General features: G+C 41.0%; 1 protein-coding gene across 1 annotated transcript in view; it reads left to right on the top strand.

Moving 5' to 3' along the window:
• The window catches only part of LOC117965150 (lamin-A-like), a 52,298-nt gene that overhangs the window by 13,165 nt on the left and 22,757 nt on the right, over nt 1-16,376 (top strand). Inside the window, exon 2 of the mRNA XM_034910129.2 lies at nt 2,685-3,188. Within this exon, the coding sequence (XP_034766020.2) occupies nt 2,845-3,188 (344 nt within the window). The 5' untranslated portion in view covers nt 2,685-2,844. The remainder of the gene's footprint in view (nt 1-2,684; nt 3,189-16,376) is intronic.

Genomic DNA, 16,376 nt, shown 5'->3' with positions numbered 1-16,376 from the left:
TGCAGTAGAAGCTAAATGTCTAAAATACAAACATGCTGTTTCCTTCGCTATCATCAGCTGCATATATGAATCATTCAGCAGAATGAGGCAACAACCAAGTGAATAGAAGTGAAGTTACTGTGTTAGTATCACTTTAGTATCATGACAAGTAGAGTCGCGATTGAAACATTGTAATCTTCGTTAATCTTGAAATGAATCCATCTCATTCAAGTTTGTTTTATTTCTCCTTCTCCTTCTTCTTCTTCTTCTTCTTCTTCTTCTTCTTCTTCTTCTTCAAAGTTCTTCTTGTTACCTATAAAGTCTTGCATGGTCTTGGACCTTCTTCTCTTCCAGATCTGCTGACCCACATGTCCCGGGTCGTTCCCTGAGATGGGAACATGCTAATCTTCTGACAGTCCCCACATTCGTTTGAGCTCTGTTGGAGCCGGGGCATTCAGTTATAATGCAACTCGTCTTTGGAACTTGCTCCAGATTCATATCAGGAATGCTAGCACAACTGAATCTCTTAAATCCAGTTTGAAAACGTATTTGTTTGGGTCTGTTTATTTGTGGCTGGATTATATATTAGACACAGGCTGTTCTATACCTTTCTTTTGTGAAGCGCCATGGAATGTATTTTATTATTATTATTATTATTATTATTATTATTATTATTATTATTATTATTATCCAAAAAACTACCCAGCACAGAGAAACCTGTCGTCCTATTTCTGGATTAATATAGTTGCCCCTTCTTTATAGTTTTATATTTGTTTACACAGAATTATACAGAAACATTTAAATATGGTAGCAAACAACATGCTCCAGAAGTGGCACCCAGCAATTGGATTTGGCAACCAATTTGCTGTTAAATACTTTGAACCAACTGCTAAATCACAATGAAGTTAGTTTATTACTCACCTGAATACATGTAACATTATACTGTATATTTTCTTATCAGTTTCCTTTGAAAGGGTGTCCTTTACTGATGTTTTTCAACACTTAACTGTGGCTCCCGACTACAGCATTATAAAGGGGGGCCCCTATATTCTCTTTTATTAATAAATTAAAATTGTCTAAATAAAGCAAAGCATTCATTAATGGTTATATTCTCCTTAATTGTAAATACTATTTTATATATATATATGATAGTACACTTGATTCATGGGCTTGCAGCGATCCTGAATTTCTAGAAGTGTAGTCTGTCCAAACTTTGTTGCTAGGGAGTGTATTTTGAGCAGTGAAAGCATGTTTAGCACGCAGGTGGTACTTGAGATTAGATGTGGCCTACGTTTGTGATAATGAAACTCAGTTTGACAGGAGATGAGTCAAAGTTTTTTTTTTAAATAAACTTCCCATTCACAAGTTCTTCACTTTTAGTGCTTTGCTCTATAATGCAGTTCTGTGACTTTCTATGCAAACGTTGACTGCACTCCTTGCATTGCATGCGCTCGAGTATATTTTAAAATGGTGCTGCAGAATTAGTGTGCTAAGAGGAGTGCGATTAACGAGTGTTAAATATCAATTTAACTGCTAGCATTGATGAATCGATTATTAATCATCATGGCTAAACTCTCATTAATTGAGTAATCTGCCTCTCTGGCATTGCTAGACTGTAGCTCTTCCTTGTGGATTTTATGATGAGAAATGGCAGAAGATCAAATGGAAATTTTAATAACACAGATTTCTCTTTGTTCTATAAGTTATAAGTGCACAGCAGGGTAGATTTGAAGGGTACAATCACTTGAAGCAGTTGTACCAGTTCTGTGCGGGTGTTTGCATTGTGAAGAACACGCCTCAGATAAGAGTAAGCACGCACTATAGAGCACATTTACTCTGTGACTCACCGGACACTGTGCGACACTCTTCACATACTGCAGATTTGAACGTACACTTGGATTCTAAAGCAATCCTTTTTGTTATATACTCTGCCCAACATTAATAACCAGTATTGGGACTTTTGTTCTCTTTTATTTTAATCTTTAAAAAGTGTTCCTGCAACTTTCATGCTGTTGGCGCTTACTAATACAGAGTCACTGGCTGATCGAGCCTGCATTCATCTGAGAGGGAGCTAGAACTGAAGAGCAGCTTCTGAACTCCTCGTCCAGCACTGTGATGACAAACTTGGTAAAAGATCTCAGGCTTTGAGTGCAGTAAGAACCATCCTCAATGATAGCAAACATCTTTAAAAAAAAAAAAAATCAAATATAAGGAGCTTTAAAACATCTGCATATTATAAAACAAAATAGCATCTATTGTCTAGAGAACCGCTCAGTCAGTAGTGATGAAACTTGCTAAGGGTGTTCTTAAGCACAAGCTATTGAGAGTAGCAGTTCTGTATTTAGAGCCATTTGCTATAAGTCAGTAAGGAAATATGTTGCAAAGTGCCAGATCAAAGATAAAACCTCAAGCAAATTGTTTTTCAGAATGGGAAAAAAAGCTTTGAGAGCCCTAAGAAAACATACAATTCCATTCTAGTTTTCTTTTTTCCTAGAATCCCACCAAGTTAAAAAAGAACCTCATTATCTGATTGCCACACCTTTCTCAAACATATGACCACAGCTGCGGGCCATTACACAACCAGTGCTGTGTTCTCCAAGACTGGAAAGGTAGTTTATTACGACAGCTTGCAGCTAGGCAAGAGTTAAGCAGACTCCTCCCTCCCTCCCTCCCTCCCTCCCCCTCTCTCTCTTGCTCCTTTCCAGAAATATATTGGCTGGGAACTCCGAGTAAGAAGCATTTCTGCAGAGCGAGCGAGAGCGAGAGTCACTGCTACTCAGAGAAGCTTCAGAGCACTGCAGGAAGCACACAGAGGATTTGCAAGGCTGTTTCGTGGAGATTCTTGTGGAAGTGTTCGACTTGAGGATGGATACTCCTTCCCAGAAGCGCACTGCTCGCAGCGGGGGCATGCCGCTCTCCCCGGCCCGCATCACCCGGCTGCAGGAGAAAGAGGACCTGTGTGAACTCAACGACCGTCTGGCCGTGTACATCGACAAGGTGCGCTCGCTGGAGAGCGAGAACGCGGGGCTGAGGCTGCGCGTCTCCGAGTCTGAGAGCATCGTCAGCAGGGAGGTGTCGGGCATCAAGCTGGCCTACGAGACGGAGCTGGCGGACGCGCGCAAGACCCTCGACTCAGTCGCCAAGGAGCGCGCACGTCTGCAGCTGGAGCTGGCCAAGGTCCGAGAGGAGCACAAGGAGCTGAAAGCCAGGTAGGGGGCACCACTGAGTTTGAAAAACACTTTGAAACATTTGAATTGTGAGGTGTGTGTCAGTGAATCGGGGTACTTTCTTTAAGCGATTTATCGCAATAGTGTGACCGTTACGTATTGAGGTACAGTTCTAAAAGCAATGCCTAGCTATTTTACAGAATGGTAATAGTTTAAAGTTGGTATTTCATTTTAGTTTTACCAAAATGGTCCAGCATTAAATTACTATTTGATCTTATTATGGACCATCACATGTATCGTGATGCATATCATATCACTATATATGACATAGTCTATAATAATAGAAATTACAAGAACATAAGTCCATCGAGGGGTTCTGTGCATAAACCACAAGAGCAAAACCCATATTATTTATTTATTTTTATTTTTTGTGGGGTTTTTTTTGTAGTTTGAGCAAATTGAAAGCAAAATCATCTGTGTGTGTTTTTTTATTTTTTATTGACCAAGAAAATGATACAGGAGATTACTATAATGAAGACACTTTTGTTTTTTATTATTCAAATGTGTGGACCACTATTGAAGTTTAATGAGTTATCAAGCCACTCCCAGTAATAGTATTGATGGTACCATGTAACTCCTATAAGTCAACTTACCTCAAGCGCAGTGGCATGGCTGCCCGTCAAGGGGCTGTCTGCAAATTTAATTAAGTTGCTTCAAATGTCATTAGTGGGCTGGCAGAGTTGAAATGTTACATTGTCACTTGATTTGAATGAGGAAGGCTGTTCAGTCCTGGCACTTAGGATTCTCCAGACAAGCTCAAAACCAGCTTAAGCCAGATTTAACATATGTAAAGTAATTCAAATGGTTTTTAAAGCTCTTTAATTTTCTCTGTTTATCTAGTACTTGCACCTATTGAGTTGAATTGATGGCTGATTGCTAGAGTCTGTGTCAGCCTGTCTTCATTCACAGTCCAGTTCTTTCATTTAATCATCTGACCCAATATTAGCACACACTGTTTCACAGCAGTAAGGCAGGGAGACAAACATGCGTTAAGTGCTTGGGAGCAACAAGCTTGTGGTTTTAGTGATTGAAGTTTTGTGGTGGCCATAAGGGGAGTCTATTCAACCTATCCTGGCAGCACAAGAGACAAAACAGTGAGAGGCAAGGAAGACTGTAGAGGACTGTCGAAGCCTGTTCAGGAATCCTTCAGCCCTGCTCGAGTCAAACCACAGCAAGAAAGAGCAGGCCTCCCTCTGCTGTGTGCTAGTGGAGCAGAGAAAGAGAAAGGGAGGCTCTTATACTCTCTGAACAGCCTCCCTCTGCTGTGTGCTGGTGGAGCAGAGAAAGAGAAAGGGAGGCTCTTATACTCTCTGAACAGCCTCCCTCTGCTCTGTGCTGGTGTAGCAGAGAAAGAGAAAGGGAGGCTCTTATACTCTCTGAACAGCCTCCCTCTGCTCTGTGCTGGTGTAGCAGAGAAAGAGAAAGGGAGGCTCTTATACTCTCTGAACAGCCTCCCTCTGCTGTGTGCTAGTGGAGCAGAGAAAGAGAAAGGGAGGCTCTTATACTCTCTGAACAGCCTCCCTCTGCTGTGTGCTAGTGGAGCAGAGAAAGAGAAAGGGAGGCTCTTATACTCTCTGAACAGCCTCCCTCTGCTGTGTGCTGGTGGAGCAGAGAAAGAGAAAGGGAGGCTCTTATACTCTCTGAACAGCCTCCCTCTGCTGTGTGCTGGTGGAGCAGAGAAAGAGAGAGAGAGGCTATAGTCTCTGAACAGCCTCCCTCTGCTCTGTGCTGGTGGAGCAGAAAAAGAGAAAGAGAGGCTATAGTTTCTGAACAGCCTCCCTCTGCTCTGTGCTGGTGGAGCAGAGAAAGAGAGGCTATAGTCTCTGAACAGCCTCTCTCTGCTCTCTGTTGGAGCAGTTTTGTTTTAAGTTAAATGAACTGAAAAGGCAGGAATTTCCACATACTCTGCCTTTCGCAAGTAACCGATGCTTGCCAGTTATTCACAGAGCTGTAATAACTGGAAACAAAAAGTAAAACCTTTCTTTGAAGTTGCCAGCTTGCGAAGAATTCTGGTGGTGATAGATCTATTAGCACTAGCAACACCGCCCCTCCCTTCTCATTCCATTAGCACTAGCAACACCGCCCCTCCTTTTCATTGTTGAAGGTATTTCGTCCTTGGCTGTGTTCTAGAGATCTCTCAAAGACAAGGCTGCTGCTGCTGCCTCCTGGTACCGAATCACTGCACGTGTTCTAGTTTAAAATCCAGGGTCGGTCTTATGACCTACAATCTATAGGGCTGTATTTGAAACATTCCTAAATTAACCTAGAAAAGCTGAAAGGTCACACTGTCACATGATTTGAGTGAAATCAGGAAGGCTGTTCAGTCCCAGCTGTTAGGATTCTCCAGACGAGCTCAAAGCAGCTCAAAGCCAGATTTAGAGAAAAATGAACTCAATATTGGAGCAACAGTCACGCAATGATATAACACAATAAAACAATAAAAAGTGAATTAAAACAACATTATTATTATTATTATTATTATTATTATTATTATTATTATTATTATTATTATTATTATTATTATTAGTATTATTTATTTCTTAGCAGACGCCCTTATCCAGGGCGACTTACAATTGTTACAAGATATCACATTATTTTTACATACAATTACCCATTTATACAGTTGGGTTTTTTACTGGAGCAATCTAGGTAAAGTACCTTGCTCAAGGGTACAGCAGCAGTGTCCCCCACCTGGGATTGAACCCACGACCCTCCGGTCAAGAGTCCAGAGCCCTAAACACTACTCCACACCAACATTCAAAGCTAGTTACTCTTATGAGACGACACTCAGACTGAGCTGAAACCTCAACTAGGTTTCTGTAAGTTTTACTTGAGAGTTTTTTGATTGAAAACACTGGTGGAAGTGCAGTGCCAAGCGATACAAGAAAGGTGCCTAAAACACCAAAAAAAAGGGTTCTGACATTCATTTTCCATGTTTGCCTGGGTTGTCTGGTTGCCGTGGGAACGGTGGCACCATCACTACACAGTTTTTAGAGCAGTGGAATTCACAGAGGTCTTTTTAATACACATATGGGGAAGCTGAACTTTCCCAAAGAGGGGTGGAGTACTCTAATACGCACCGCTTTGTTCTGTGAAAACGGCTTCCTGTTTATTTACATGTTACAGTTGAAGTTGTCAGATGTTTGACACATATTGGGAGCACCTTTGTTTAGGGATTCCCTTGGTAACTGCATGCCTGTACTGATAAAACCTACAGGAAAGAGTTGATTTGATCAGCCTGTACCCTGATAAACCACAGCAGGAGAGGATTTTACAGCACTGGGGAATCCCTTGGGATTGCAGTGACCCCCTATCGGTAGTTATCCTGGGATCACCGCTACAAAACAGCTTGATGCAATCCACCGAGAGTCCCCAGTGCTGTAAAATGCTCTAAAAAACCATTGGCTGTAAAAACCATTGGCTTGAGTAAATCTAATTCTTCTGTGGTTATAATACACAGTGGAAGCCAAAGCTTTTCAAGAGGCCATACCCAATGTTTGGGAGTAATGCATTACTGTAATCTGATTACATTTTTCAGTAGCTTGTAAATGTGAGTTATTGATGTTTATTGAAGAGCAGTGTGTGTTTGAATTGGAGGAGGTGGGACATGTGTCCCTGTATGGGCGTGGCCAATAAGAGGCATTAACCAAACTTTATTATAAATAATATTTTAATAAAAAAAAAGTAACACAATACATACCATAGTTATAATGTCGTTCTCCATGTTTTAGAATGAAATAAGATCTCTGTGACTGTTCTGTAATGTGCCGTTTCCAATAGACTGGTTTATAATGACTAATAAGGATGGATTGGTTTTCGAGCACTGGCTAGCACGCCTTTAAATGAACACAGAAAGAGATGTTGAAACTCTGAGTAACCGTCCGAATGCAGTTTATCTTTACTGCAAAAAACTTCATTTCACGCTTGTGATTAAAGCAGGGTTTCGTCCTTGGAGATGAAGAAGGTTCATTGACCCGCGTCTGGCAGGGTGGGTTGGTAATTGTGCTGCTGGCTTCAGACTCAAAGCAACCACGCTGGTGTGGGCTCTGCGAGCCACACCTGTTCAAACAGGGATTACGATTGGCCGGGTTCCAAAGCTGGACTCTCATCACACCTGCTCCGATTCACTGCCCCTCTCTCCCACACGATAGAGCCGGCTTTGTTTCTATCAAGTTGAAACCTCACCCAGCAGTCTGGGCTTTAGGAATAAATACCAGACACTTCAGTCTTTTGAACCATCACATTCATCCATTTCCAAACTGTTTGTTTGTGAAAGATGACAACCTCCTGACAAAAGGCTGTTTGTCCCACTTCCAAAGTGACTCACACATGCACATATGGTAAAGGCGTGCCAATGTATGTCACACTTTGAGTTTTAAGTATGTCCAGAGCTCTAGTTTTAATTGGATGTATATGGAATGTACAAATTTGATTGATAACAATTTCCTTGAGAGAAATAAATGTACAGTAATCACTGACTAATGTATGTTAGTTTGAGTGAATGACCTTGTAGTCCTGTAAGTGCCAGAGCCTCTGAAGAAACTAAGAAACAAGCTGGTTTCAAGGAGTGCTAAACAAGGTTTAAAATTTAAAATGAAACCAGCAATATTAACACTGGAAGAAACGTTGATATATGGAAGCATTTTCTGGCCCTCAGTTTAAATGACCGCTTTCTTCCATCCACGACTCTGTTTGTTTTTAGGCAGTTCAGTGACATTTTGTTCTATTGCTGTTTGATCATTCCAGTGTATGTGATCTTTCTCCGATGAATCCCTGAATTCTAACAGAAACTTCTGCTAAAGAATCTCATTAAGGCTCCTCACAATTGGAGCAGCACTTTTCAAGATATCTAATAAACAGACCAAGAGCCCAGCTTTTAAAAAAAAGCAGTCTGGCTTTACAAAACGAGCTGGTCCTGCCCTGCTATCGACAAGAAGAGACGACTGTATCTGTGTGAATACAGAATCCCACGAAGTGTACTGTCTCTTTAAGGGTGTCAACCAGCATCTTTAAGCAATACAGTTCAAAGTACCCTCTCTGACTCACTTGGCAGGACCTCCCTGCCCAGACCTCTGTGGAAACTTTCCTCTTCAGCCAGCTCATTTCTACCCCCGTGGGGGGAAGAGAGAAGTCACGCTGCAGCCCTGCCCTGGCTTGTGATGGTGAAAATACACTGAAGACATGCTACTGTAACAAAGAGGCTTGTGTACAGCAGCTGTGTATCGTATCTGAATTGCACCAATCTAATCCATTACACTGTGTCATATATCCCCTGCCTGCCAACGCCCTGAATTAGCGATGCAAATTAGGTTGATCAAGTGCTTTGACATCCCTCCAGAGCTATAGAGATGTAGGAGCAGCACAATTGCAAGCAGTCTACTACAAGTGGGACAAGATCTATTGGAAAGAGGCATGGTAGAAGCAAAGAATACATTGAAAATGATTTTTCAGTAAAGGCTCAAAAAGAAATCTGGTCCTGTAAAAAGTGACTGATTCATTACAGCAAGCCTAATTATGAATTCGGTGTATTTGTATTTATGTGGTATGCTATGTTGCTGTAGCACTGTTTTGCAAACGGTCATGTTTTCAGCCTTACACATTCGAGGGAAGTCAATTGAACAGAAAACACGTGAGTCACAGGAGAAGGGCAGGGCACTGTAAAATGTTCTTTATTAAAACTGATATTTCTGCACTCCTCTCATACAGCTATTAAAGGCTGCTTCCTGGATCCAGCTGAAAAGATGGTTAATCTTGTTAATACAGGAAGCTAATGTCTGATGATATCCTGTTAGGAATGTCCGGCTACTGTTTGTGATGCAGATCTGCGTTTCTGATATGCAGACTGCTGTAGGAATAGGAGCTGATAGTTTGAGCTGAGAATGGAGTGTTTAGAGAAGTGTGCATTATTATTATAAAGGTGCAGGGTGATGACACAGTGGATAGGGTGGTATCTGGCTCTATGTGCACAGTGGATAGGGAGGTTGTGGTGATCTTCTGTTAATGTTACTGATAGCGCTAATTCTGTATTTGCAGCCATAGCAGGTAATTTAAGCTACTGGCCTGCTGTTCTTTATTATTTATTTGTTTATTTACCAGACGCCTTTATCCAAGGTGACTTACAGAGACTAGGGTGTGTGAACTATGCATCCGCTGCAGAGTCACTTACAACTACGTCTCACCCGAAAGACAGAGTTCTTGATGCAGTTTCCTAGAGATAATCCATTCGGTTGATTGTCCATTAATAGAAAGGAGGAGAGAGAGTTGTACTGTAGAGACTTGTCACAGGAAACATGCATGTGCTTTAGTATCGCTCAAGACAAACTGCTACTGCTTTGAGCAGATAGCATTCCTGAAGACTGGCTTGTAGATTCTCTCCCATTCTCTTTCTGTTTGTAAAACTGACCACAACATGACTTAACAAAACACACTAGTCATCAAGAACAGTTTTCTTGAAAACAAACATTCTTCATATGACTTGTGAATTGAGTGACGTTATCCTGCAACAAACTCCCTATCCCCAGCTGTACCTTATGCCATCGTTAGACCCCAGTGCCACTGTCTGCAGTTTTGGTAACCTCACTACAAAAAAAAAAAAAAACATCATGGCACTCAAGAAGGTAGAGAGAAGGGCAGCTAGGCTGATCTTAGGACTTAATGACATGAGCTACAAGGACAGGTTCAAATAATTAGATCTCTTCAGCCGAGAAAAAGGAAGGGACAGAGGGGACTTGATTGAAGTCTTTCAAATCGGAAATGGAATTTGAACCCGAGACACTACTTCACATTTAGCACAGAAAGAAGAACAAGAGGGTGTAATGGAAGGTGAGTGAAAGTGAGTTTAGAACAGAAGGCAGGAAGCACTGTTTTACACAGAGAGTTAACATGCATGGAATAGCCTACCAGGTGAAGTAGTAGGATCTAAAACACTGGGAACGTTTAACAAAAATACTGGATTCTTAAATGAGTTCCGCCCCCCCCAGTAGTGGAGAAGGATGCTAACATGGGACGAACCTTGATGGGCTGAATGGCCTTTTCTCATTCTCAAACTTTTCTTTTGTTCTAACATTTGCTTATTAAAATCTTTTGCATCTATTTAAAGAGAACACACATGTGTGTCTGCCAAGGTGTTTAGTATGTAAGGGGATTGAGTTTGGGCAATACAATCCCCACCCCTAGTCTTGCTGTATTGCTTCCACGTTGTCCTGATTGGAGGCCCTGTATTAACTGCTGTTTTGCGTGCAGCAGGGAAACTTTCACAAAAGCATCTCTTGTGTTTGTAATGAGTGCCATACCCACTGTGGTTGAAATCGCAGGTTGTAATGAGAGCCAGATATGCAAAACTGAGAGTCGCTTTTTAAATGGAAGGCAGATGCTGTGGTCTGTTGATGTTTGTTCAGTACAATAAAAATGAATTTCTGCAATTCAGGATAACTTTTTCAGGGCAAGAAACTCACACAATCCCTTCACCCTGTCTTGGGTTTCAGAACTACCTGCAGTTAAGTATATCATTTAAATGATCAGGAGTTTGATGTTAAATAAATTATTCCTCCTGTTAGTAACCCTACAGATTTATTCGTGCTGTGCTGAGAAGTACAATCAGTTCATTCAAAACAGATTTACAGGGGTCTGATTTGTCATTTCAATAATGGTGTAAGCCCTGTAAGTAATCAGACTGTGTTTCACGAGGGCTCTGATTTTGCTCTTGTAGTCGTGACATGCTTGTTTATACAGCTGAGTCACTTTCTATTTGAGAAACTAGTAAGTGAGGAGATTGGTGCAGTTCAGTTTAGGCCAGTCCGCACACTGATACCTGGGAATACTGAAGGGTTCCACTTGGCAGAATTGATCAGACTAGTAGAAACAATGTGTTATTGCTGATCTGTGAGTATTATTATTATTATTATTTGTTTATTTAGCAGACGCCTTTATCCAAGGCGACTTACAGAGACTAGGGTGTGTGAACAATGCATCAGCTGCACAGTCACTTACAACTACGTCTCACCTGAAAGACGGAGCACAAGGAGGTTAAGTGATTTGCTCAGGCTCACACAATGAGTCAGTGGCTGAGGTGGGATTTGAACCAGAGACCTCCTGGTTACAAGACCTTTTCTTTAACCACTGGACCACACAGCCTCATGAGGTCCAGTGGTTAAAGAAAAGTATGGGGTATGGGGCGCTATACATCTGAATACATCTGAATACTTTGTGGAGTTATTTCTATTTAAAGTGATTCAAGCTAACATAATAATTCTATATACTCTTTACACTTGGTTAAAGAAATCTGTTTGCAGACCATTCTTTCAGATAGTCTCGCACTTCCTGGGTCACCTGGACAGTGACATTGTCCCTCCCCTTCAGGGCCTTATTTCTTGTCAGTAACCAACCAGATGCTTCCCCTAATGAGTGACAGGCTTTCAACCAGTAACATGACCCAGAAGACATTGCTGGGCCGAAATGGCCTTGTGATGCAGATTTCCTGGCAGTAAGGCATGGAAACTGAACATTTTCCTTTGCTTTGTGTAGTACCAGATGTTTTAAAGTGCAAAGAAAGAAACACTGCACAGTACAAGGTGTGTGATTTATTTCAAACATCACTTATGCATTGGTTTCCTTTGCAACGCTTGATAAGTTCTGTTGTATGAACAAATGCATGGTCATGTTTGCCACTGAATACATTCCAAGCAGAGTTTGTTTGAATATCTGAATACCTGTTCTTGCACTAAGTAGGTTGTAGAGTCTAAGCTATAAACAGTCCTAGAGCTCCAAGCCAACACCCTTGAGGGAGAGGCAGACACAATGCAGGTCACGCCAGAGAACTGAACACGCTGTCTGAGGCATTGCTCACAAACTCGTTCCAGTGAGGCACATGACCACACGCAGAGCAATGGGGTAACATTTAAAACTGCACTTTTATATGATACATTTTCACATTTGCTATGTTCTTCCAGGCCTTCTGTTATTATTATTATTATTATTATTATTTATTTCTTAGCAGACGCCGTTATCCAGGGCGACTTACAATCGTAAGCAAATACATTTCAAGTGTTGCAATACAAGCAATACAATAAGAGCAAGAAATACAATAACTTTTGTTCAAGTGTGACAAACCACAATTCAATAATACAGCAGATAATAGTGATAGTTACATCAGGATATGATTAAATAGTGATAGTTACATCAGGATATGATTAAATACAAAATACTACACGTTGAACACTTGGCAGATTACAGTATTCTGAAGTACAGGATTAAATGCAGTAAGATAGGGGGCAGATAAGAGCAAAATAAAGCACATTTAAATGAAGGGTGATAGTGTCCCAGGATACAAACAGAGGAGTTCTACAGGTGCTGTTTGAAGAGGTGAGTCTTAAGGAGGCGCCGGAATGTGGTCAGGGACTGGGCAGTCCTGACATCTGTAGGAAGGTCATTCCACCACTGCGGAGCAAGGGTGGAGAAGGAGCGGGCTCTGGAGGCACACTTGTTGACTTTCCAGTTAGTTTACATTACTGCATGACTGCCACCAGTGTTGCATCACCCTGTAGGATGAACTCATTTATAGTCGAATTAAACCTGCTGAATAATGTTACATTAACACATTGAATTACATGTGACATTTCGAAATCTACATTAAATACCGTACTACTGGCTTCCGGTAGACTTTTGCAATATAATTTTGTAGTTTCTTTGATCACATGATGTTAAACAAAATATCTAAATTATGTTCATGTAGTTTTTTTTTTAATGTTTTTATTCTCTCAATCCTAAAGTTCTAGGTGATGCAAAACTTTTATCCACAGCTGTAGAAAGATGAAGCATGCTGGTGTTTGAACGCTGAGTGTTCAGTCAGCTAAATCTGATCCAGCCAGAGGAAGGGTTTTCCTTGAAATGATTTCAGTCCTAATTATATTGCAGTCTGAAACCTGACAGCCGTCTGTACAAGTGAGAGAGTGTCTTTCCAGCTCACAGTGTCGGGTGTAGTTTAATAGCATTGAGAACAAGTCGCTGTTTAGGGTTTGTGTTTAATTGGATGAATTGTGAGCAGAGCTTATGACTAGCAGGTGTCTTCCATTAATATACCTGCATAATTTATTTTGCAAAGTAATTCCTATTTAAAAGACAACAGTCGATAACTGGATTTTTAAAATATTTACTGTGGAAGTAGGGATTTTTTCCTACTTTGCATTTATTTGAATGTGAACTCCATCTTTTAAACAGTATCTCCTTTTTAATATGTACCACGTCTCACAATGCCAAGCAGCACACTGAAGCAAGCAGCACACTGAAGACATACTGAAGTTGTTTAGAGAAGCAATTTTGCTCATTTTAAGGTCTTTGCATCCATGTTTTGTTAAGATGATAGTTTGAAGATTGTGTTGAAAGTGGTCCAGACACCTTGGTAGAAACGCAGTATTGGAGTAACCACTCCGAATGCCTGCAAAACATCCTAAAAAGGCAAGTGGACTACACTTAGAACATGAGCTCTGAAGCTTCTACGCATTAATAAAACCAGTTGAATCTTTTCTGGAAAGATTTCAATTCTGAATGACACGTGGCAGTGGTTAGCTTGCCTGTGTAGAGTCGAGTTACTTTGGTTAAGAGAAAAACGCATTGCTCAAAGTCCAATGATTACTATGCACTTTTTCCATTTTCATTCAACCAGTTTGCTGTTGCTTAGTAACCAGGATTAACTGTTTAAATATTAACTCCTAGCAGAATATCCTCTTTAGTTTATAGTGACATGGCTCAATTCCAACATACATTTTTTTTTTTTTGTAAAACCACAATTTCCATTGTAGTGCATTTCTCTAGTACAGCACTTAAAATCTGCTTGATTGCATCTTTACACTGATGAAGGCACTAGCTGAAAAAGAGTACCCAGTCTTTTAGCAGAGCTGTTGGCTGTTAATTCAAATGGGTGTTTTTAATGTATTGTCCAGTAGGTGGTGTTGGTGTATATACTGCTGGTTAGTTCTAGTGTTTTGATCAGGTTATTAGAATACAATTTGAATGCAATGGTGACTATCTAACCAGGGAGACCAGAATATTTCAAATGGTCCAAATAGGGTGAAATGGATAACAATTAATGCCACACAGGGTTAAACTCACACCAGCCCTGCTGCACCCAATCCTGGGGTTCAGAACTCCCCTTGTTCAAGTGTAATATTAAATTGACCCGGTTCCAGGAGTTTGAACAGTCAGGCCCCTGCTAAATTTGATCACATTTTTCATCACAGAATGAACAGGTATGTCAGTGACATCCATCCCCCATTGCCACGCTGTAAATTCAAAATCAGAGCCATCAGTGTGAAGTGGATGAGCATGACGTGCATCCACAGCATGTACAGGACAGTGTAGAATTAGAAATGGCAATGAAGTTTAATGAGAATGATATAAGTAGTGTTTAAGACCTAAATGTCTTAGGTAAGCAAATGAGCTGTTAGCATCATGTAAAGCATATTAGAATGCTTGATTTACAGCATGTGGAAAACTTTCTTGTGTTCTCAAGACACATGTAACAATGCAAGTGTGACAGACTCCAGACTCCAGATATGTGGGAACCCCAGTGGGAGTGTGAACAGCCTGGCTGGGGCTGACGTCAGGCCAGGAAGTAGACAGACAGGACTGGGGAGTGAATGCGCTGCTGCGCCAGTTTATTGAAAATAAAAAGTTTAAACAGAAAACAAAACGCTGAACAAGCAAAGACGGCACGATGGCCAAACAGACAGACTAACACAAACAAACAGACCAGGGACGAACCCAAACAATTGTTATTTTAATTATTTTTCTCCTTCTGTCTCTCTCTCCCATTCTCCACTGCAAACACCCAACCCCGTGTGCGTGAAGCACTCAGTCTTTTATGCAGCTGTACTGAGACTCAATCATTTAATTGAATCTCGGCACAGTCTGCACGTGAACTAATTGTGCTCCCCGTGCCCCCATACAAATACCCACTTTAATCTGCACGTGAAGTGATTGTGCAATCCCAGTGCCTAAATACAAATATACATTTTACATCACCTGCGCTACATAACCCACACTCTGTGCACCACTACAATAATACATATAACAGACAACATAAAACACAAAATACGCACAGGGGCGGGGTACCCTGGGAGATAATAAGTCTCCTCTGTCTGTAGGGTTACTATTAGGAGTTATTCGTGCAGCAATAAGGGAGGGGCAGTTGATTTAACATTAAACTCTTGGCTCCCCATGAAAGTCTTGTGAGTGGTTCTGAGACCCAGGACAGGGTGCAGGGCTAGTGTGAGTTGTAGCCCAGTGTAAACGGTAGCTCTTACTGAAGTGTTTAGAGGCTCTTTATGTACCAGGGGAACCCCTGACTAGTTCAGATCCCTCCCTGCTGCTCTGTAGCGGCTGGCGCAGTTTATTATTGTTGGAAAGGGTCAGTGCAGTTCAGAAAATGGCACCAGTGTTTTCTCTTCCTGTTTGTGTGGGCACAAGACAGCCTTCTGAAAGCCTCCCAACATATTTTTTGAATTACTCATTTGAAGTCTTTAACCTTTGTTAATATAAAATGTTCGTGACTCATTCATTCCCCTCTTAATCTCCCCCTCATTATGTTTAGCCTTCAGGATTTTGTTTGCTAACTTCTATAATTATATTTCATTTACAAAAAAAAGTTAACCATATTTTGCCATACTGTTTAACGTTCAGGATTGGGCTGCGGCCTACCGACACAGCCCTGTTGCCATGGCAGCCAAAGGGAAAACAACAAACTCTTTTAGCTGTGGTTTCCATATCTGTCTCCCAGATGCAAGCAAATACTCTGAGTCACTGAGGTTGGGAAGCTTGCAGAGGCCTTTCCTGTGTGTGTGTTGGAGAATGAATATACATTTGCACATACATGCTGCTATGCCTAAACAGTTTATATTGCATTTGTTTATTACAATGTTTACAAATGGGTTAAGCTCTGGGTTTTAACCCTAGGTTTTAATACATCTGTTTAAAAATGTTTAGTTGTAGATTTGAGTTTAACTGGAGCCTGTTTCACCATCCCTCCGCCCTTCATAGAAAATCAACCCTACCCTGTCATTGAAATAATTGCAATGTAATTAAACATATTCTTGTTTTGCTCTGGGAGTGTTGTAGAATTAGCCGCCACGCCCTGGTGTAGTTTAATCACGTGACTCTTACACAGGGTGTGTCTGT

Source organism: Acipenser ruthenus, chromosome 32 (genome assembly GCF_902713425.1).
Source record: "Acipenser ruthenus chromosome 32, fAciRut3.2 maternal haplotype, whole genome shotgun sequence".
In the NCBI taxonomy this organism is placed as follows: Eukaryota; Metazoa; Chordata; class Actinopteri; order Acipenseriformes; family Acipenseridae; genus Acipenser; species Acipenser ruthenus.
This window is presented reverse-complemented; position numbering and strand designations above follow the sequence as displayed.